The 24,128-nt window shown below is 45.9% G+C and overlaps 1 protein-coding gene and 1 pseudogene across 3 annotated transcripts in view; one reads left to right on the forward strand and one right to left on the reverse strand.

Moving 5' to 3' along the window:
* Window positions 1-24,128, forward strand: part of STRA8 (stimulated by retinoic acid 8) — a 42,307-nt gene that overhangs the window by 2,391 nt on the left and 15,788 nt on the right. Inside the window, exons 1-5 of one of the 3 annotated variants that reach the window (XM_070265862.1) lie at window positions 45-398; window positions 796-1,004; window positions 17,214-17,411; window positions 19,363-19,438; window positions 20,093-20,177. In XM_070265862.1, coding sequence (XP_070121963.1) covers window positions 17,220-17,411; window positions 19,363-19,438; window positions 20,093-20,177 — 353 coding nt within the window. In that variant the 5' untranslated portion in view covers window positions 45-398; window positions 796-1,004; window positions 17,214-17,219. Of the gene's footprint in view, window positions 1-44; window positions 399-795; window positions 1,005-14,001; window positions 14,129-17,213; window positions 17,412-19,362; window positions 19,439-20,092; window positions 20,178-24,128 lie in introns of those variants that run through there. The other 2 variants (XM_023638801.2, XM_070265861.1) reach the window with 2 other exon arrangements.
* Window positions 9,372-9,662, reverse strand: LOC100630135 (protein S100-A10 pseudogene; annotated as a pseudogene).

The following is a 24,128-nucleotide window of genomic DNA, read 5'->3' on the forward strand; positions in this document are numbered from 1 at the left end:
CCCGCCCCACCGGTCCGTCATCAGCACTCTCCGGGTGAGCGACTGGAAGGCGCGCTGCTTGCGTTAGTTTCCTGGCTGTGCTGGCGGCGGCGTTGTCGTCCGAGTTATTGAAAGCAGCGGCCGCTGTCCTAGTCAAGGAGGGCTGGACCTTGGAGATAGTCACGAGGCGGGCTGGGGGCTGGGGTGCCTTGCTCATTGGCATTACAGCGCAGACTCCTCTGTGCCCTGCCCTCGTTTTACAAATGGGGAGACTGGAGTCCTAAGGGGCAGAGTGACTTGTGGGAAGTCCCACAGCCAAGCCTGCCGTCAGAGAGCTCTAACTCCCCCCAAAGCCCCGCTCTTGTTAATAAGATTAACTATGCGGCAAGATAACCAAGACACACTGTTGAGAGGAAAAGGCAAGTTTCAGAACAGTATGTATAATAGGGTCCCAGTTTCTTGTAAAGAAGAAAAGAAGGAAAAGTACGTGTGTGTGTGTGTTGTACATTTTAAAAATTCAAGAAGATCATACGCTAACCGCTTGTAGTTTTCTCAAAGAGGTGAGATTACGAGGGACTTTCACTTCCTATCTTTTACGATTTTTTGTTTGAAATGTTTACAAAGGGTAAATATTTTTGTAAGCATGGAAATAGCCGGTATCAGTGAGCCTTACTTTCCTTGTCTGTAAAATAGTGACAATAGCACCTACCTTGCAGAGAAGTCCTGAAAATTTAATGAGATAATGTATGTGAAACGCTTAGCAGTGAATAGCCCAAATTTAAAAAGCAAGGTTTGTGCCTTTCTCTTTCCCTCTAGTGGAATGGCTTTCTGTATTTGTCAAAGTACAACTGAGAGTCATCTCTGCTGCTCTGCCCAGACCCTCCAAGCCAACTATATGGGAACTTAGCCCCAGGGGCCTCTGATCTCTGCTAGAGGAACCTGAAAAGATAACAAAGAGCAAGCCACAGCAAGACGAGGTAGAGACTGGTTCCATCTCTTCGCCTGCTTTACCTGTCTCCACAGGTGTAAGTATCCCCAGGCAACCAGCCTTGCCCTGCGGGGCAGGAAAGGAGAGTGACTGTGGGGAGGACCAGACCAGATCCTACATTGCCTGGGATCTCAGATCTTCAAAAGTGAACTTGGGAAATCTGGACTTGTAGCAACCGCCAAAACCTTCCTCTATGGGGAAAGCTGTGAATTAGATTTCCCTGAGGGCTTCTGAAGTGTGCAGCCACAGCTCCCACCTCCCCAGCCTCCTCCTGCCCTGGCCCTTCCCAGACCAGAGCCTATAAAACCAGCTAAGATTGGTTTTCGGATCAATGAAAGGCAGTTCCTCTGGGCCTTAGCACAAGCTCTTTCCTCTGCTTGGAATGTCTTCTCCTAGATTCCCACGTGGAGAGCTCATTTGAGCAAACATGGGAAGGAGGCTTCATGGATTTGTGCAAATGTCACCTTCTCAGAAAGGCCCTCTCTGACCATCCTGTACAAAATAGTGCTCTCACCTCCAGTGTTCTTAACCCCTGGCCCTGATAGCTGTTTCTCCATAGTGCTTATCACCATCTGACAAACTAGATGTTTTACTTATTTAATTTATTGTCTCCCTTCCCACACTAAAATATAAGCTGCATGAAAGCAGAGATTTTTGTCTGAATTGTTTGCTTCTATATCCCCAGAGCCTAAAACAGTATCTGGCTTACAGTAGATGCTCAATAAATACTTACTGAATGCATGAGTGAGGGCATTTCAGTGAGGGTCCCCACAGGGCAGCCCTATTGGAAGGAATATACACTCTTGAATTACTCCTGTGTGTGGGCTTCTGACCGGTTTCCCATCCTAAGCATTCCTCTTCCCCCATCTTCTCTTCATACCATTTTACTCCTCTTTAAAGATTTTTGGAGATATTTCACTGAGTTGTCTTATGTCATGGAGAAGGCACTGGATTCTCCAGCTCCTTCATTAGCTGCAGTTAGTTGATCTGATTAAGCCTTTACTGCTTATGCTCTGGCACCTGCTTTGAAAGTAACAGGTAGCCTGGGGTCACTTAAGAAGGTACTATCAGGGCCACAGCTGTTCCATTATGCAAAGAGAATTATGTGGGTGCCCATGAGGTGAACCACAAGTTACCTTTTCTTCCAATCTAGTCATCTCTCTTTGCCTTTGAGCCTTAGAGTTGGAAGAGAAGGGAGGACAAGGAGCACGGGGACGGCGGAGGGGCAGTGTACACTTCATGAGCAGCTACTAGAAGCCAGGCACTGTGCTAGGTGTCAGGGACATATTCATAAGCAAGACCACTGTCTCTGCCCTCAGGACCAGCTCCGGCTGGTCGGAGAAGCGAGACAACTGAAGCACATACACTCTGGCTGCAGAGTAGAGTCTGGAGTGGATGGGAGCAGGGCTGGAAGGGGGATGGACGTCAGTTAGGAGGCTGTGACATTCCAAGCAAGAGATGAGACTAGACTGGGGGAAGATCTGAGGATTATCGAGGAGTGGAATCAACTGGACTTGGTGATTGATTGGCTAAGGTGAGTAAGGAGAGGAGTAGTCAGTGATTGGCAGGTTTCTGGCTTGGGCGTCTGGATGGATGATAATACCATTCATGGTCCGACAGAACTCAGGAAGAGGAGACGGTGGGGCATCCAGACACATTCTTCTGGGTAGGAGCTAAAACAAACAGGGACGTGTAGACAGTAAATAAGACTGGGACCTGGAGCATGGCCGCCATCCTACCTCACCCCCCTGGAGGCTTCAACTATTACCTGTACACTCAGGACTCCCAAATCTTCCCTGCAGCCCAGACCTTCCTCCTGAGCTCCCGCCCCACTCCCTGGCAATATTTCCATCTGGATATTACACAGACATCTCAAACTTAACTGTATCGGTTCAGGTGAGAAGCATTTACAGAGGCTCTGAGTCGAAATGGTGAATGAGGGCTTCAGTCTTGCTCCTCAGACGGAGCTACATTGTACATTGTACATTGCTACATTAGACTGTAGAATTCAGCTTCTGTTTCTCCAAAGTGTAATTGTGTCACCACTGCATCAGAATTACCTCAGGGTTTTGTTAAATTACAAATTCCTGCGACCAACCCAGACCTACTCAGTCAGAATTGCTTGGGATGGTGCCTGGGGATGTGCATTTGGAGCAAGCTCCAGGAGATTCTTAGGGACACATATGTTTGAGAATCACTTATTTCAGGGTAAGAGAGGGTAGATGGGGTCAGCTGCCCATCAACAGGGTTCCATGTATAAGTGAGTATTTTAAGCTTAATAGCAATACTGATAATGTTTTGTAGCTGCAGAACGCTTGTACCTACCTTATTTCATTTGAACCTCATGCAGCCCTGTAAAGTCCTTTTTTATTCATCTTTGAAACAAGAAACTGAAGTTTAGGGAGACTGAATGACTTAGTTAAGGTCTCAAATTCACGTTTCTGATTCAAGTCCACCAGTGCTCTGCCGAGAGCTTCACGGCAGCATCTCTGAGTCAGTCAACTCGTGAGACAGGCCACTTGGGTGAATGAGGATGAATTACCCCTCCTCCTGAGGAGCATTAGAGCTCAGAAAACCATGCAGGGTCTCTTTAATGGCTGGAGCATTCTGCATGGGGCAGGGGTCACTCTCTCTAACCCTGGGCAGCCAGCGATAACAGGGCAGAGGTGCAAGAGCGCCCGCAGCCATCCCAGGTCCTGGGTTTCCTTAGAATTTCGCCACCTGCCTTTACTTCTAATCTTGATGCTCTGGGCTGCCCTTGGTGTGCCCTACAATTTCCGAGATTTCTTTTTACCCAGTCCTTTGCCTGACTCTGCCCATGGCTGTTCACTTGAACTCTTACTGTCCTTTAAGACTCAGCCTCGTCATCTCTGGAGCTTACTTCTCCAGTAGCACTGGGTGTTTCTCATTCTGTTCCCACAGCATGGCACCCTGTATGAGCTTACCACATTGCTTTGTAACTGTCTGTCTTACCTCCTTGACTATAAACTCCGAGAGCAGAGAGTATGTCTTGCTGGTCCTAGTGTCCCTCATGCCTGGTATAGTCCCTTCAGCGTAGGTGCTCAATAGCTGTTTGGTGAATTAATGAGTGAGTGAATAAAGTCCACACGACTGTGCTGCCTGGAACTCCAGATACCTGCTCAGTCCAGAGCATCCATTGCCACTGCCTTCAGCAGAGACATCTTTTCTTACTGTGGCCAGTGCTGTAAAAATGTATGAGCACTTCTGCGACCCGGAAGTGGTCCCCCATGACTCTCTAGCAATTCCCAGTTTCCCTATTGATGACCCTCAGCCTTGGCTTAGGAGGCAGCTTGTTTACACGTTAGTGTGGAGCTCACCAAAAATAATGATACAGAGATTAAAATACATACCATTTTCACCTACAAATTTGCATTTTTTTAAAAAACTACTGCCTAGTTTTGATAAAAATAAAGTGAAGTGGGCATTCTCATAAAGCTCCAGAATGAGCTACTTTTCTAGGGATAAATTTATAAATGATCAAACCTCCACCAAATATTCATACTCTTGAACCTGATAATTTCACTTCTAAAATTTCCCTTAAAAAAATGGCAAGTTTCATGTAGAATGGGTTGTTTATCAAAGTGCAAGTTATTTGTAATAATGAAAGTTACTTATGATAGTGAAAGTTGTAAGTACTTGGAGGCTATAGTGAGGTATCCCCTAAGAAGTTGAGGATGAGGAACCTGCATTTCCCATTGAGTGTGAAACTGCAGAATCTACTCAGAAAGCAAAGATGCAGTTAGTGGAAAAGAGAGAAAAGCTACTGGCTCACAGGATTGAACCAGCCCTGGTGGTCTAGTGGTTAAGATTTGGCGCTCTCACCACCCAACCTGGGTTCATGTTCCTGTCAGGGAACCACATCACTCATCTCTTGGTTGTCATACTGTGGCGGCTGCATGTTGCTGTGATGCTGAAAGCTATGCCACAGGTATTTCAGATACCAGCAGGGTCACCCATGGTGGACAGGTCTCAGCAGAGCTTCCAGACTAAGGTAGACTAGGAAGAAGGACCTGGCCACCCACTCCTCAAAAGTTGTCTGTGAAAACCCCGTGAATAGCAGCAGAGCCTTGTCTGATATAGGCTGGAAGGGGAGAGGATGGTGCAAAAGACCAGGTAGGGCTCCACTCTGCTGTACATGGGGTTGCTGGGAGATGGAATCCACTCCACAGCACTAACAACAACACGGGACTTGATTGAGGGCATCAACTCACAAAACAAATATGGCGTCAGTCAGAAAAGCGTTTAAACACAGAAATCAAGCGAGTGACTGTGGGCAGAGCCCGTCAAAGCTCACTGTGCACCTTGGCCAGCAGAGGTCTTGTGTTCTGTCCTACGACAAGGCCATTCCCAAAATGAGAAGGATGGTCTAGACCACTCAAAATTGAGCCATTGGCGGCATCCCTTTTCCTGGTGCCAAGTGCACCAATGGACCATCTGATTCTCCTGGCACTTGACAACACGAAGAGTTGTGACATTCCGGTGTCTTTCTCTTGGTAAACTACAAGAGAATTTCTGACTGTGACAGCCTTCCAACATAGGTGGCAAGGGTGTCGTTTATGCCAGTGCTACCATAAACACTCTCTGTCTGACAGTTATATTTCTCATCAAATGATGAAAACAGTGACAGCCTGATGTCTCCCGAGGCCCCTGTGCAGTGCAGTTGGCATGAATCAGTCTTTCAGAACCTGCTCACCCCTGGGCACTGCAAGAACCAGTTCCAGCTGGCCTGTGCTTCACACCAACTCCACAGGCAGGGCACAATTAATGATTTCTGTGTGGAAAGAAATGTGAAACAACCAAAATCTTCAGCATTCGAGAAGACCTTAAATAAATTATGCTACATCCATCCTATGCAATATTATGTAGTCTTTAAAAATCACGTTCTTTTTAAAGGCTAATTAGAGACATCATCACACTTTATGTTAAAAATGTACGTTTCACACTCCAGAAAAAAATTCTGGCAGTTTCTTATAAATTAAACATGCAGTTACTGTGTGACTCAGCAATTGTACTCTTGCGCATTTATTCCAGAGAAGTGTAAGCTTATCTTCACATAAAAACAAGTACACGAATGTTCATAGCGGTTTTATTCATAATAGTCAAAAACTGGAAACCACTCAAATGTCCTTCAGCTCTTTTTGGTAAAAGCTAAAATAAACAGGCAATACTGGGACCCAGGACAAGGCCAGTCTACCTTGCCTCTTCTGGTTAAACAAACTGCAGTGCATCCTTACCATGGAATACTATGCAGCAATGAAGAGAAATTAATTAGTGAGGCACATGCAACCTTGATGGACCTCAAGGAAATTAAGCTGAGTGAAAAAAGCTAATGCCATAAGGTTACACACATACCAAAAGCTATGATTTCATTTATAGAACATTTTTGAAGAGACAAAATTTAGAGATTTTGGAGAACAGATTAGTGGTTGCCAGGGCTCAGCGGTGGGTGGGGTCATATGAGAGAAAGAAGGTGTGATTACATAAGGGCTCCTTGTGGTGATGGCACTGTTCTGCATCTTGTCTGGGTTTGTGGGTGCATGAGCCCACACGTGATAAAATTGTAGTGAACTAAACACACTCACACATAAATGTGTATGAGTAAAACAGGGAAATCTGAATACTATCAGTAGATTGTAAATGTCAATATCCTGGTTGTGATATGGAACTGTGTTTTGTAAGATGTTACCATTGGTGGAAATTTCGTAAAGAGTACATGGGATCTCTCTGTATTATTTCTTACAACTGCATGTGAATTCTGCAATTATCTCAGAATAAAAAGTTCAATTTTAAGAAATGTGGTAGAAAACTGTAGATGCAGTATGATTGCTTTATATAATATTCTTGATACATATGTACACACAAAATATTTCCAATTATTGGCTTTAGGTGGTAGAGGTGTTGGATTTTATGGGTGATTTCTGACTTTGTCTTTATACTTCTTAATATTTTTCAAATTCCTTACTATGAACACATTAATTTTATTTTATAGATATAGTGAATATCTTTAAACATAACATATTCATTTGTGATAACAACCATATCTTAGTGCTGACTCACACAAAAGTATTATCAAGTAACCCCCCAACACTTTTAAATATAAACTGCTGCTGAATAGAAATTCCCAATCCTATGCTTATACAATTCCGTTTTTGGAACCAAATATACGACCTCACTACTCAACTCTGATTATCGAGTTGTGTCACTTCCCTGGCTCCCAGCTTCCTCATCTGCAACATAAAGACCTTGGATGAAAGGGAGCCTGAGGTCCTTCCAGCTCTTACAGTCCACGGGCCTCATGCTGGTATCAGGCACCTGCTGGGATCCTTGGTCGTCTGTCTCAAGGTAACACGTTCCAGAGACTGAAAGTGAGCCACCTTCTCTCAGGACACTGTGATCATGTTCATCAGGGCTAGCTCAGGTGAGAATGAGAACCTGCCTCTCTCCAGCCCCTCTGCCTTCCAGCCTAGGAGGTGGCGACGTCCCCGTTTGCACAGGGCAGTAAACCGCCAATAATGGAGTTACATTGCCAGCAGTAGGTCCATAGATTTATGAGTCTATAAAATCATTCACTTTCACTGCTGGAACAATTCAAGTCTCCCAGGTTAATAAGTAATACTGCCTTCACAAACATCAAGTGGAGGACAGAATGGGGGAGTCCCATCTCTATTGCCACACTTCCTAAAAACAGTTCCTCGCCTGTGCAATCCTGCTTCCACCTTCTGCAGTAGCTAGGGCAGCTTCCCTCTCTCTCTCTATGTGTGTGTGTATATATATATATATATTTTTTTTTTTTTTGAGGAAGATTAGCTCTGAGCTAACTACTGCCAATCCTCCTCTTTTTGCTGAGGAAGACTGGCCCTGAGCTAACATCCATGCCCATCTTCCTCTACTTTATACGTGGGGCACCTACCACAGTGTGGTTTTTGCCAAGCGGTGCCATGTCTGCACCCGGGATCCGAACCGGTGAACCCCGGGCCGCCGAGAAGGGGAACATGCACACTTAACCGCTGCGCCACCAGGCCAGCCCCTATATATTTTTTTTCTAATTCTCTGGAGAACCCTAATACACCTTGCAAAAGGTTTCTTCACTTTCAAATGAATTCACCGTTCCTTTATAGTTGTCTGATATATGGAATACTACACAGCAGTGAAAACAAATGAGGTAGATCTCTACATACAAAAATGAGCTTATCCCCAACTCATATCATTGCATGAAAACAGCAAGGTGCAGAGTGATACACTTATGCAAAATTTTTGTCCTCCAAAAAGCCACAAAACAAAACTATATTTTCCAAGGGAATATCCAAAGGTATGTAAACATCTAGCAGAGGATCTGGAAGCATTCATACCAAACTAACAACAGTAGTTAATTCTGTAAAGGTTGAAAGAAGACCAGGGTGGGGTCAAAATCCTTTCATTTTTACAACGGGAATGTGTATTGTTTGCGTAATTAAAATTAGTTTTATGTAGAAAATTAATCAAGGAGTTGACTAATGATTGATTTACAAGAACTGAACTCACCTGACCCACGGTCTTGCCCATCCTTTCATTTCATCCTTCCAGTTCTCCAAGCTCAAAACCTGGGATCCACCCTTGACTCTCCTTTTGCTGTGGTGCCCCTCCCTAATCAATGCATCAGGATAGTCTGTTGGCTTTGCCTCCAGTATCCAGCGATTTCTAACCTCCTCCACCACCAGCTCCCATATTTTCTCACCTGTACTATTGTAATGGCTTAACTGGTCTCCCCACTTCCACCCCTGCCTCCTCGCTGTCTGTTCTCAATGCAGCAGCCAGAGTGGTCCCCTGAAAACCCTGAACCCCTCCCCATTGCCCCTCTAACCTCACCTCTCACTATTCTCCTCCTTCTACTCCCTCACTCTGCTCCAGCCACAGGGACACCTTGCTTTGCACTAGGCACACTCCTGCCCCAGGGCTTTTGCATTGGCTGTGCCCTCCACCCAGAGCATTCTCCCACATCATATATGCATGGCTTGCTCCTTGGTCCCCTTCAACTTGTGGCTCAAATCTCATCATTTCTGAGCATCTTCCCTGACCACCCTATTTAAAATGGACCCCCTCCCCTGTACACCCTTTCTCCCTCCCTGCTTTATTTTTCTCCTTAGTGCTTATCACCTTCTTTTTTAAAAAAAAGCTAAAAAAGGAATTTGTTTATAGAGGTCAAGAGCAATATAAAAATCAAAAACTTATCTGGCTTTAATTGACTTCTTTCTCTGCTTGTTGAAGGGGAGTTGGATTTCATTTATACTTTTCTAAGGGTCTTGATCTGCTCCTGAAGTCCTTATGCTGGGGAAACCATGGGGCAGATTCCTTCAGCGACCCTTTGGGAGAACTTATCTTAGTGGGAGTAATTGCTCAATTCTGCCTACCTCTTTCCCTTCTGCTCCACGTGTACTATGGAATAGTCATGCACGCAATGGTGAGCCCAGCAATTAGCAAAAAGAGGCTCTGAAGCCCACTTTCCCATCTCAGCACTGGTCCAGGTCCTTCATTATTTTGTCCACGGCTGGAGGGTCTTTTTGATTTTCAAAAAATCCAGAGATCTCCTATTCCATGAATACTCTCAGGAGTCCTTTGTTAAATAGCCTTTATCCCTAGCAAATTTGTGAAATCTGAACATCATGGTTTCCATGATATGTTCCATTTGACATGGCATTTTGCTGAGGTCTGTTGAAACCTTGGCCGGGAGGTGCAAGGGGGTGTCTTGGCTAGCTGGGACACGGAGCTAGTCTGTCACCTTCTAATGCACTATAAATGCATTTATCTTATTTTCTTAATCTCCCCAGCACTAGAATTAAAATGCAACAAAGATCAACATTTATGTCTGTTATGTTAATGAATGCACCTCCAGCACCTAAAACAACATTTAGCACCCAGCGAACATGCAGTAAATATTTTTTGAATGAGTAAAGACTACATTAACCACAAAGTTTCATGAGTGACACTATAATAATGGGGAAAATCTCATGTTAAGACACCATTGAGTAGCTTTTGAATTTTGAGTAAATCGCTTAGCTTCAACTTTCTTTTTTTGTTGTTGTGGTAAAAAATACATAAGAAAAGATCTACCCTTAACAAATTTGTAATTTTACAGTACAGTATTGTTGACTATAAGCACAATGTTGTACAACAGATGTCTAGAACTTTTTCATCTTACATGACTGAACCTCTGTACTCATTGAACAGTAACCCCCCATTTCTCCCTGGCCACTCCCCCCAGCACCTGGAAACCACCATTCTATTCTCTGTTTCTATGAGTTTGACTACTCTAGATAATTCATATGAGTAGAATCATGCAGTATTTCTCATTCTGTGACTGGCTCACTTCACTTAGCATAATGTCATCAAAGTTCATCCATGTAGTTGACTATGACAGAATTTCCTTCTTTTTTATGACTGAGTAATGTTCCATTGTGTGTATATACAACATTTTCTTTATCCATTCATCCACTGATGGACATTTAGGTTGTTTCCAACTCTTGGCTATTGTGAATAAAGCTACAATGAACATGGGAGTGCAAATAACTCTTCGAGATTCTGCTTTCAATTCTTTTGGATAAATACCTGGAAGTGTGATTGCTGGATCATATGGTAGTTCTATTTTCAGTTTTTTGAGAAACATCCATACTATTTTCCATCATGGTCGCACCATTTTACATTCCCACAAACCATGCACAGGGTTCCATTTTCTCTACATCCTGACCAACATTTATCATTTATTTTTTTAATACATATAGAAGCCAACCAAATATGTGTAAGGTGATATCTCATTGTAGTTTTGATTTGTATTTCCCTGATGATTAGTGATATTGAACACCTTTTCCACGTACCTTTTGGCCATTCATTTGTCTTCTTTGGAGAAATGTGTTTTCAAGTCCTTTGTCCATTTTCAAATCAGGTTATTTATTTTTTTGAGATTGAGTAGTAGGAGTTCCTTGTATATTTGGGATATTAACCCATTATCAGATATAAAAATATTTTCTCCCATTCCACAGGTTGCTTTTTCCCTCTGTTGATTGTTTCCTTTGTTGTGTGGAAACCCTTTAGTTTGATGTAGTCTCACTTGTCTGTTTTGCTTTCATTGCTTGCACTTTTGGTGTCATACCCATGAAATCATTTCCAAAACCAACTTTATGAAGATTTCCCCCTATATTTTCTTCTAGGAGTTTTATAGTTTCAAGCCTCAACTTTATCAGTATTTGTATAGCTCATTCCACATTTCAAAGCACTTTCATATACATTAAACCCATAAAACAGAAACCCTGGAAGGAAGTCCCTTGGACTTTGGTGCTGAGTTGTGATGACAGGTCCTGAACACTTGGGAGCTTTACTCTGGAGCTCAGAAAAGCGTGAGAACTCTCACCCTGGGAAACGTCTTTGGGGGGTCACATGTCTGCCCTCCTACAGCAGAAAGTGCCCAGCCATACTGACCTAGCAATGCCTGCTCCCCACAAAGCAGCTTACTGTATTCACAGGCTTCCCTGGAAGCCAAAGGCTGGCCCTGTGCAAAGGAGATGGTGGGCAAAAGCCCACCTGGGATTGCACCTGAGTTTCCTCTTGGCAGAAGTACTGGGAGCCCCTAACTGGGGTCAGAGAGTATGCCCCTCTGTTGACCGCTGCCTGTCTCATCCTTCCTTAGGAGCCACTGTCCAGTGCTCCGTTCAAGCCTGAGGGTCTTTTGTTCCGAAACTTACCAAATCATGCAAATTTCTCTCTGACCTAAGATCATTGATATTCGTTGAACTAAATGCCATCCAAGGAGGCAGGGAGAGCAGAGGACCAGAGAGGACCTTTGGTGTGGACCTTAAGCAAGTCACCACCCTTCTCTGAGTCTGGCTTCCTCATCTACAGATGGAGACAAGACTCTTCACAGGGTTGTGCATGAGGATTAGGGACACAGTAGATACTCAGTACATGAGCCATCACTCCCATTTTGTGTGGAGGATAAAAAGATGAGAGATCCTGATGCCCCTTCCCTTTTTCACATGAAATGGCTAGAAACCCACAATGAAGAACAAGTGCAAAAGGATTTCCTCCAACCAGAAAGCCAGAGCTGAGGGGCGCAGAACATGGTGCAGAATGCCTGGTTTAGCCTTAATTCAGGGATCTTAGAAAGCTCCCTGGTGGGACTGGTGCTGAGCTGGATCTAGGGGGACGGAATGCTCATGAACAGGTGAAAGGAGGGGGGTGATTCGGGGCAGGATCAATGCTGTTGTGTGTGTGTCAGGGGGTATCTCAGGGCAGGATCTGTGCTACTCTGGGGGAGGCGTCAGGGTCGTCAGGTGATGGTGTGTGTGGATGTTGCCAGGGAGAACTCTGATGTATCCAAAGCTGGTGAGAGGCCATCAGGAGGTCCCAGGGTTCACCCTGCAGGTAAATAAGCCTCTTAGTAACATCCCACCTGGGACTGTGTTTCTTCTGAACGCAGATCTGCTCCCCAGTGAGATGCATCCAGGCAGGCAGATGTGTGTAGTGGTTGAGGGGTGCAGTGGGGGGTGTGACTAAGATGAAAGCCTGGGGCAGGTAGGTTTCAGAACCTCTGTGTGTCCTCTCGATGCAGTGGTAAGGCTCTCCAAGACAGAGGTGCACAGACTCCCCGAATACCCTCTGCTCCCACGGGGTCCCAGCGATGCTGTGAGTGGGGCTGGTGGTGGGAGGCAAGGAGTAGGGCCAGGGGGGAGAAACCAAAGAGGGGGGAGAGAGGGAGAAAGCAGCTCTTCAGCGGCCCCCAGAGACCCTGAATCAGAGGCTGCCTGAGAGCCAGAAGGGACAGAGCCTTGACTGGGGCACAATTTTGCAGTGAAATGAACATTTTACATTTACATGAAAGGGAGAAGGAGAATTGACTCTTACTGGGTGCTTTCCAAGAGACTGTTTTTTTATACATAACACAGTGTTCAGTTTAATGTTCCACTAAAATCCTTTAAAAGATGAGTCTGCCACTCCTCGAAGTTGAATTTCGGGAGTGTCCACTCAAGCCAGGTACCCTATTTTCATGCTTTCTCTAGGGCTCATTTACGGTCCTCACAGTCAGTGCAAAGTGCATCTTAGGTCAGAATCCAAATCCCTGTATCCCCAAGCCCATGCTGCTTCTTCTGGCCCTGTGACCTCTGTTTAACCCCTGCCCCAGGTCACAGAGCAGCAAGGGGGCGCCCATCTGGCTGCTGCTCCTAGTGTGGAACTGATGCAGCGGAATCACGACCATCATGAAATATTTAGGGGTGCAGGGATTCAAGCAAAAAGAGGCCTACAGACAAGAGTATATCTGTATTTTTGGGGAAAAGAGAATTTTTTCCTCCAAGCTAGAACAACATCTGCTTCCTATTGTCCCAAAGAGTGAGCATTTTTTCCCTTTTCTTCTTGATAATTTTAATCCGAGCTTTTTTTAAAATCCGAGATCTCTTCTTTGCAATCCCTCTTATGCCCTACCCCCCATTCCTTCTTCCCTTGTTTAAAACATCATCCCCTGTCCGCCTTTATGCATCTCTTTATTTCTCCTACACCGACGTCTTTTCATCCTTTCCCCTGAGACACGAGCCCATGTTCTGGACCCTGTATTTAAGGGGTCTTCTCTAAGCCCCAGGATAACCCCATAAGGCAAGTGTCATAGGCCCGCTGGAGGGATCAGGAAACTGGAGCTCAATGTCAGGTGAGTGGAACCGTGGAGGACATCCATTTAGTCATTTCTGGGCACATACAGGCCATGTGGGACACTTGAGGTGACACAGGTATCCCCTTCCTATCCCACTTGGCTTACATTTGAAAAGGAGCCACCTGGCAAGGTGAGAAGGTCAGTCCCTCCCCTCCCCCCACTCTCCCCCGCTTTTTGTGTCGCCTTCTGACAACTTGGTAACTGTTTCTTCCACTGCCCGCACCCTCATTGGTCCGCCGCCTCGCGTTCCCATTGGCTGTGGGGCCGGCGACGCGCTGTGATTGGTCCGCGCCGCTGTGCCGAGGTCCTAGATCTGTCTCTGGCCCGGGCAGAAGCTGCAGTCCCCGCTTGGGCTGGTGCGCGAGGCCCATGACTGCTGTCACCGCTGTCACCACTGTCAGGGCTTCAGGGGGCCCGCGTGTCCGGGCAGTGTGAACGTCGTGTGCAAGGCTGCCCATCTCGCTCCAAGGGTGAGTATCACTTAGCGCTGCGGTTGTGGAGCACACTCACCTCCAGAAAGGTGCACTTGGCCATGTGGCTGTTTATGTACGTGGGAACTGATTCAAGCCTGTGACTCTGAACAGGTGAACATTTAGGTCTGGCGCCGGACTTTAATATGAGTGTTTGTATATGTCACTGTGACGATCTATGTATTTCTGAGGATGATTCTGGATTTCTTTTTACATGATCTAATAAGCACAGGGAATCAAAGGAAGCGGCCTGCGACCTGCAGAACATTATCTGGCATATTGCATGCATTTTCCTAGAGTTTGCTAAAGAGAATGGATCATTAGAATGTTCTGTGGGGCCCGCCCTGTGGCCGAGTGGTTAAGGTTCCGCGCTCCACTTGATGGCCAAGGGTTTGGTGAGCTCAAATCCTGGGCGCCGACCTAGCACCTTTCATCAAGCCATACTGAGTCGGCATCCCACATGGCACACCTAGAAGGACCTACAGCTAGAATATACAACTATGTACTGGGAGGCTTTGGGGAGAAGAAGAAAAAAAAGACTGGCAACAGATGCTAGCTGAAGTGCCAATCTTTGCTTTGTGGAGCGTTCTTTATTCATAATGTGATGCTTTAAAATGACTGACCCAGGTGCTGACGGGTCACATCCAAGGGTATCATTGCAACCAAAAGCTCTGTCTGAAAAACGCCGACCTAAGCTCCTGTCAGCGCCACAGTGCAAGTCAATAAAAATAACTCGAGAAGAACGCCTTTTGGGGGTGACAGCAAATCACTCCTAGAGGAGAGCAGGACGGAGCACGTCGGGGAGGGAGATTTAAATTGCGCAGGTCTAATCAAGTTTAACATCTACTTGGCTTGATTCTCCCCTCTAAGCAGAGTGGAAGGATCTCCCATCTTCCCTGAGGTGTTCCTGCTCTCATCCCAGGGGGAACTATCTCCCAGCTCTTGACCCGGGCGCCTGCTGCAGGCGGGGTGAGTCGAAGGTCACAGCTCCCCGCAGCTGAACAGGACGCCCTGGCGCCCTCTTCACCCCTACAGGCAGGCAGGGAAGACTGCCCCTAGCGGGAGCCAGTAATGGGAGGGTCTGCCCCCTATGGGAGAGGCCCAGGGCTGCACCCTTATCCAGGAACTCAAACTGTCCACACAGCCATCCAGATGGTTCAGGCAGAGTGTGTTTAACTAGAAGTCTGGGAGGAAACCCACATGATCAGCATTGGCACTGGGAGAGCTCCAGACACCCACAAGCCCAAAGGCCTTTGGTATTAGTATTCCAAAACTATTAGAGAATTCGAGGTCCTGGGAGGACCCTGGTATTTTTACCTCCATTCATCTAGAACAATGTTTCCATCAGGGTCTCTTTTTATGTACGTTGACCTATATTCCCTGGTGTCCAGGTACATTCATTTCTCTTTAATTTAAACAAGCAAAGAAAACCAATGTTCTTAGGGTCAAAGGGTCTCATTTTTCCCTGGGCAGTTCAACACAATCACTGTTCCACTTTGCTTCCTGTTAAAGATCTGTCGTCGGTGTCTGGAAATTGGAGACTGTGAAGATGGGGCCTCTGACTTCACCTAGCCCTCGGGTCAGCTGGGCCTCTGCAGATTCTGTGCTGTCCTCCCTGCACTGATGGTGTGACTCCTGGTGATAAATGTTGCAGGAGTTTACCAGGATCTGCCCAGTAAAGTGTCACCCACTTATGCTCTTCCTGTCATTGTTCTGAGAAGCAAACTGAGGGAAAGTAGACATGCTGGTGACGACCATACTGTGGATGGGAGTTTTGCTTCCTGACCTAAAAGATGTTTTAGAATCCCATGATGACTGATGGGGTTCACTATCCCTGTGGCCAGTTCTCTTCTCAGAACTTAGAGGGGAAGCTTTCTTCCACCTCCTCCCCCCATATTCCTGCTACGGAACAGCTTCTGTTCCCAGCTGCTGCCACTGTGGTGCCTTGAGAGGTCCTACTGCACGTGCCCTAGTGGTGGCTCAAACCATGAAGGTATCAGAATCACCTGGGACCGCGTGCCCACCAGATGCCTGGGCCCACCCAGTGGATTCAGATCCAGTGTTTTCCAGGTGGAGTCTGGCCAAGTACATTTTCAGCAGTCTTCCCAGGTGGCTGACATACATCGAGACTGGCAGACCCCTGGTGAGGTCATGCATTGTCCTGTGTAGCAGGAGTGAGCTCAGGGGAGAGCTCCCCTTCTAATTCACTCAAAACCCCAGCACTGAGCACCTTCTGGGCTATAGAGGGATGAAGACGCAGCCTCTCTGTTCAGAAAGCTGGCTGAGCAGTGGGGAGCCAGCTTTCCTCTGAGTGGTAGGGTGAGCGCCTGATGCAGGGGTCCATGGCTCAGGTGAGAGACCCTGGTCCCTGTCTCTTGTTTATACTGTTACATGTCAGTCCCAGAATTGCATCTCCTAGGGAAGGGCTCCTGGTTTGTAAACTCAGATGTGACAAAGGACAACAAAATGGTCATCTCAGAGCCCACCAGAAGCAGGACAAGGCAAACCCACTTCCACCTCTGTCGTCATGTGACTTTTTGCTTTCACAGGTAGAAGAGTGCATTCTCTTCTTTTTGAGATATAATATATGTACAGAAAAGTCCACAAATCTAGAGAATATGTCTTGGTGAATTTTTTTCATATATACACACCTGTGTCACCACTACTCCGATCAAAGAGGGGTGCATTCTTCACCTCAAAGGGTGGGACACACACCTGTTCAGCTTTTAATAGACTGTAAAGAATGAGATCTCAGGGTATGGCTTGTTCTCCTTGGCCTCAACAGTCAATTAGCAAGTGCCTTGTGAGCACCTGCAATGTTCTGGAAACTTCCTGGTGTAAAGCAGCAGTGCCTGGCAACTATAAGTCAAATATGAGAGGCTTGTGTTTTTAGGAATCGAGCTTAAATAACAGATTTTGTGTTATTTGTTATCTATTGTGTACCTGTTATTGATTATATTCATTGGTCTGGGACCTTTTACTTGGAAGTGGTTCCTACTTTCTGTCTGCTTCAGTCTGCCTTCCGTTTCCTTTAATATTGTATCTTTATTATTTGGGGCAAAAACGGCATAATATCACATTGTAGCTTGTAATGGAGACCTCTGGAGAAGGCAGCAACCCCAGCGACAGAGCAACGCCCCGCCCCCTGGCGCAGCTACAGGAGCTTGAGACCCGGGTGGCCCGCAGACGCCTGTCCCAGGCCCACCACCGAGCCACCCTGGCAGGGCTCTTCAGCAACCTCAGGAAAACTGTTTACTCCCAGTCTGACCTCACAGCCTCAAAGGTATGGGGACCTGGGTGTGGGGAGAAGTTTCTGCAAGTGGAGGGACTGAGGAGTGAGGTGGGGGCTGGCCTGGAGCTCCCCCCCACCCCGGAGGGCTGCAGCCTGGGTGGGGTCAGCGATCAGCTGCGACCCTCATGCTGCTGCACCTGGGTAAATCGTGAGAGCTGGGCCTTCCCTACCTGCTGCAGACATGCCTCGCGTCAGTATGGAGTGTGGGCCTGAGAGGCCTGGTGAGCCAGAGATGCTAGGCCTCCTTCTCATGGGCAGTTGGGAGCCTACGGGAGCTGCTCCCAGACCCAGCATCTCTACCCCAAACACACCCCACATGCACACACACACATGCACGCACCCCCACACACATGCGTGTGTGTGCCCCTTGGGTTTTATGCACCAAGCAGGTCTTTCCCTAGGCAACAGGGCTCTCCAGGTAAGCATTTATCTTTTCCTGCTCTTAATTTTGCCCTTCTCCTTCTATGGCTTTTTTATTGCTGACTGGTGCCCCTGGCAGACCATGGAGGAAGGTTCTGGTGGTTTTGGGCGGGAGTAGATGGATTTGAGTTGATATTATTGGAGGAAGCATATTAGGAGGTCTGCAGTAGTGGAGAGGTCCCCAAGAGCCTCTAGTAAGAGAGGAGGGAACTGGAGTTGAGCAAGGACCTGTCAGCTGGTGGCTGACAGGACCAGGAAGGGGCCCCAGTGCACAGCTGCAGACCTGGCGTCTTTCCACCCTCCACCTCTCCAGACCAGCTCATCATCTTGGGACTGTTTCCAGCCAGTGGACTTTCCTTCCTGGGCTGGTGCTTTCAGCAGAGTGACACTTCCGGAAAGGGACCATTTGAGGGGCATGAGCTTTCTGCTGCCAGAGCTGGCACGGGATTCTCACTGAGGCAGGCCCGTGAAGGGCTCCTCAGCAGGCACAGGGTCAGGACCACTGTGGAAATCATAGAGAGGCCCCCAGCACCCTTGTTCAGGGATCCACATAGGGCCATGATTGTGGTTAGCTGGAAGAATCAGCAGAGATCCCACCTGCTCTCGGAGCAAGATCTGGAGAGTGAGAGGTGTGGGGGCAGTTCCTCCTCTCTCTGCTGAGCCAGGCTCAGGGGCTCAGTGCTCGGGGTTTGGGTGGGGAGACATCCCACATCTGGGCCTCGCAGCAAAGAGCCTATCCAGCATGGCTCTGCTCCACGGCCCCTGCATGAGGAGGTATATGCTGCAGGCTTCCAGCGGTGCATTAAAATCCAAAGTCCCTGTCATCAGCCAGTGAAGAAGTGTGCACAGACTGGCAGCATGACCACAGAAGGAACAGGCACTCAGGGCCTCGAAGTAAGAAATGGAAGTAAATCTAGAAGAAAACCATTTCTATCCCCTGAAATTGTACCTCATGACGTGGTAGTTGAGAGCCTGGCTGCTAGGTGGCCTCAGTCCATGTGAAGGAAGTTGCTTGCTAATTCAGTTAACACATCGATTAAACAGGGACAACAGTCATGGCTTCCTTAGAGGCCCATCATGGGGTTTATCCAGATAAGGGCATGAAAAGACATAGCATTGTCCTCAGTAGTTTAAAATGTTAGTATCATTTCCCATCGGATTGCCTCATTCATTCCTCACAATTCTGTTCATATCGCCCTCATTGTACAGATGAGAACACTGAGGCCCTAGAAAGTTGAATTATTTGCCTAGAGTGGCACAGCCAGTGGTCTGCTGAACGCAGCCTGGTTGTTTCCAAATACTTTGGTACTTCGGTGAGAAACATTTCTAGAATACAAACTAAACTCCGTGCCTTCTGTGCATCAGAGCAAACTTCCTACTTTTTTTTACTGACAACGGCAAGGGCTGTGACTTTGCATCTGAAGGAGCATAGTCTCAGACCAGGCAAGGGGCTGCGGTGTCCACAAAGCCAGTCCCTGCGGTGGAAGGCCAGCCTGTCAGCATTGTCTATCTCTGTCCTCAGTGGCAGGTTTTGAATAAGGCGAAGAATCATATTCAGGAACTGGAACAAACCCTGGACAATCTGCTGAAGCTGAAAGGTAATGGAGCCCCACCTGCCACCCCCTGTCTCCCTCCCAGGGGAAGACTGGTCCATTTTTCTATTGAAAACTGAAGAGATTGGGTTAAATTGATTGAACAAAAATAATTACCGAGTGCCTACTCTGTGCCAGATACTGCGCCTGGGCCAGGGGTACGATGGGATTCACACCCCTGTCCTCAGGGAGCTTGCAGTCTGCTGGGATAGACAGAGGTCATCAGGCTGCATGAGCAGGATGAGCTCCTTATTGGGGTGCTGTTGAAGTGAACTGATCTCATCTGGAGAAGCCAGAGAAGAAGTGGATGAGGGCTTGTCATACTCAAAGCGGAGGGCAGAACCCAGCTCCCTTCCTTGGCGCTCAGTTTGGGGGAGATGGCTGGCTGAGGATTGGGGTGTAGCAGGCTGCTGGAAGCTGAACTCTGAAAGGGGTGCTTTCGATGTCCTGATTGAGAAGGGCCGCTTCAAGAAGTCCTTCCCCCTGGTCTGCTGTTCTCCCCTCGCATCTAGAAGGAGAGGTGGGACTGGGCTCCTGACTCCCTAGCACTGTACCTGGGCAGGCTCAGGGACACCCACAGCCCCTCCAGACAGAAAGGCAGGAGAGACTTGACACAGTCCTGACTTTCTCCTCCGACCCTTGCCTTCAACTCCCTGACAGAATACTTCAGCCTGAAGGATGGGAATGCAAACAGCTTAGAGGAGGTCAAGGAAGAATACGCCAGCATGTACTCCAGAAATCACAGGTAAGATCCCCAAGTGCCAGACAACAGAAGCTGCTGTTCTCCCACTGCTCTGCTGCGTCACAGCAGCTCAATTTCCCTCGAGAGTGCAGAACAGAGGAAGAGGAGCTGCTGACCTATTTAGAACAGTCTTGTGCCAGAGAGAATGCTTTTCTATTTTGTTCTAGTAACATTCATTGGCTTTTTTCTGATTATAAAAATAATCCATGCTTATTACAGAAAATGTCAAAAATACAGAAAAGCCTGCAAATGAAAGTAAAAACACATACTGTCTCACCTCTCAAGGAAAATCAATGTTAGTTTCAAAGAATATTCTAGTTTTTTAATTTTGCACATTATTTTACAGAGAAATGAGATCACAGTGTTCATATTGTATTATAGCTTTAAAAAACTCAACTAATGGCTTTATTGAAGGATGCATAGGAAAATAAGGAAACTCCAATTCTCTTTCTACTTTTCAAGTCTCATAGGAACCTAAGATAAGCCAAATTGGATTTCAGAGAGGAAAGGGAAAAACGGTACACCCAGATGTCACAGAGGCTGAAAGGGAAGCTTGTTCATAAGGTCAGACTCAGACTTTGAAAGAGAGACTGATTTGAGAAATGTCTTTCTCTTCCTTTTATGATCTCACATTTGAAAGTTAACTCTTAACGCTATCTGCGCTCTTTACGTGTGCCGTGTAGGTATATCCTTTGCTGTGCTCTCCCAGAATGACCTAACCCCTGCACCATGTTTCATCCTGCAGAGCTGCTTCAAGCCCAGCCTGGGTTTTAGGGGCAATGGCTGGGCCCTCATTGTCTCTGGTGGCCCCATGGCGTGGGAAGCACAGTGTGTATCCAGGTTGGCCTCTGATGAGACCCAAGAGTGCAAATTTTACTCAATCTGCAAAATGAGATCGGAAAGTGCTTGACGTTCAGAACCCACCAAGAGCCCGCCTAGATGAAGTGATGTGTCCTTTGGTTTTTGGTGGGGTTACTGCTGACTTTACTTTTTCCTTTGTGCTTTTTTGTATTTTCAGATTTTTTTAAAAAAATGAATGTGTAGTATATCCTAAGGGAGATGATCAGGAGAAATGATAAATTATTAAAATTAAGTAAAATTCACATTGTAGACAATGTGAGAACACAGAGAAGTATAAAGAAGGACATGGCACCCATAATCGCACTCCATGCAGACAGCTCCGGTCACCGTTTTGGTCCCAGAGGGCAGGAGGCAGGTGTGGTGTGTGTACGTGTTGAGTGTACGTAGCAGAGTGTTTGTGGCTGCAGTTTACAAATCAGCCTGTCCCTCTCCTCACAATCAGCCTGGGAGATAGTCTCAGAGAGATGGGCGTCTGCATTGGCGTTTCCCAAATGGTTAATCACTGATCCCACCCCTTTTATGACATAAGCCATCCTTTCCTCACTGGTTTAGGATACAAACTTTATCACATTCTAAAGTCTTATCAATACTTATATCACTTGCCCATGTGAGAATGGCTAATTTTCTTTTAAAATTTTAATAATTAGGGAGGATGTTTTCACCAGAAATATTATAAACCTACAATAATTAAAACTGTGGTACTAGCATAGGAGTAGATTAATTATATCTTATGATTATTATATTGTAATTACTTAAATTATGAGTGAGCCGAAGGGCCTTTTTTCAAGATCATTTATATTTCCCTTCCTGGGCACTTTTTGTACCTCTTCTTTGCCCATTTTTCTGTTGGGCTGGTGGTCTTTTTCTTATTTAGTGGTAAAAGCTCTTTATGTATACTGAGAAATTAGCTCTCTTTCTAGTATATGGCTAGCAAACAATTTTCCCTGGTTTTCCAAATTGTGTCATGTTGTTTCATTGTCTTTGTCCACACAAATAATCCATAACCAATCTCTAAATCAAAACTGGGTTGAGTTTATTATGAGCCAGATTTGAGGACCATTTAGCCCAGGAGAGTCCTTCCACAAAGGAATGGAGCACTCCAAAGAAGTGGGGCTGTACAGGGTGGTTACATACCTCAAAGAACGTGTATCACATGTGATTGAAATGTCCCTTTTACAACAGTCACGAGATTGCTCCGAGAGCACAGTGACACAGCAGGTAGAATGTCTGCTGTCTCAATGGACACAGCAGGTAGCAGGTCTGTTGTCTGGAGCTGGGTGGTCACAGTTGAGTGCAGCAATCAATTCCTAGCCTAGGGAGAGATGGGTATCCTTAAGGAAATGCCAGTGTGGGGGAAGTTGCACCTTCATCTTGAGGGCATTTCTTCTTGTCTTTGGGACATAGCAAATACTCAAAGCAGACATACAATGCATGTGCAAGGGCCACATCAGGCCCTTTTGGAAAAAACAAGGTTAGGCCAAATTAGTTTTTCAGCAAATGGGTTCCTCATATACTCCAATATATCCTATTGTTTGTTATTTGTTTATCATCTTAAAACTGTCTTTTCAAGAACAGAATTTTAAAATTTTGGTAAAGTCCAACTTATCCATTTTGTCTTTTCTAGACTGAGCTTTTCGTTTAAATCTAAGTTTTTAACCCAAGTGTTTCATGTTTTTGGGGGCTATTGTAAATGGTACTTTTTTTTTTATTAAGGTTATGAAAGTTAACATCCTTGTGAAATTACAGTTGTACATCATTATTAGTCATGTTGTAGGTACACGACTTCACCCCTAGTGCCCTCCCCCCACCCCCCTTTCCCCTGGCAACCACCAATCAGTTCTCTTTGTCCATATGTTAACTACCACCTATGAGTGGAGTCATACAGAGTTCGTCTTTCTCTGTCTGGCTTATTTCACTCAACATAATACCCTCAAGGTCTATCCATGTTGTTGTGAATGGGATGACTTTGTCCTTTTTTATGGCTGAGTAGTATTCCATTGTATATATATTCCACATCTTCTTTATCCAATCATCAGTTGCTGGGCACTTAGGTTGGTTCCATGACTTGGCTATTGTGAATAATGCTGCGATGAACATAGGGGTGCATGGAACTTTCGGAATTGCTGATTTCAGGTTCTTAGGCTAGATACCCAGTAGTGGGATGGCTGGGTCATAAGGTATTTCTATTCTTAACTTTTTGAGGAATCTCCATACTGTTTTCCATAGTGGCTGCACCAGTTTGCATTCCCACCAAGAGTGTATGAGGGTTCCCTTTTCTCCACAGCCTCTCCGACATTTGTCACTCTTGGTTTTGGATATTTTTGCCATTCTAACAGGTGTAAGGTGATATCTTAGTGTAGTTTTGATTTGCATTTCCCTGATGATTAGTGATGATGAGCATCTTTTCATGTGTCTATTGGCCATCCGTATATCTTCTTTGGAGAAATGTCTGTTCATGACCCCTGCCCATTTTGTAATTGGGTTGTTTGATTTTTTATTGTTGAGTTGTGTGAGTTCTTTGTATATTATGGAGATTAACCCTTTGTCAGATAAATAACTTGTGAATATTTTTTCCCAATTAGTGGGCTGTTTTTTTGTTTCAATCCTGTTTTCCCTTGCCTTGAAGAAGCTCTTTAGCCTGATGAAGTCCCATTTGTTTATTCTTTCTATTGTTTCCCTCATGTGAGGGGTTATGGTGTCCGAAAAGATTCTTTTGAAGCTGATGTCAAAGAGTGTACTGTCGATATTCTCTTCTAGAAGACTTATTGTTTCAGGCCTAATCTTTAGGTCTTTGATCCATTTTGAGTTTATTTTGGTACGTGGTGAAAAAGAATGGTTGATTTTTATTCTTTTACATGTGGCTGTCCAGTTTTCCCAGCAAGATTTGTTGAAGAGACTTTCTTTCCTCCATTGTAGGCCCTCAGCTCCTTTGTCAAAGATTAGCTGTCCATAGATGTGTGGTTTTATTTCTGGGCTTTCAATTCTGTTCCATTGATCTGTGCATCTGTTTTTGTACCAATACCATGCTGTTTTGATTACTGTAGCTTTGTAGTATGTTTTGAAGTCAGGGATTGTGATGCCTCCAGCTTTGTT

Source organism: Equus caballus, chromosome 4 (assembly GCF_041296265.1).
Source record: "Equus caballus isolate H_3958 breed thoroughbred chromosome 4, TB-T2T, whole genome shotgun sequence".
Lineage (NCBI taxonomy): Eukaryota > Metazoa > Chordata > Mammalia > Perissodactyla > Equidae > Equus > Equus caballus.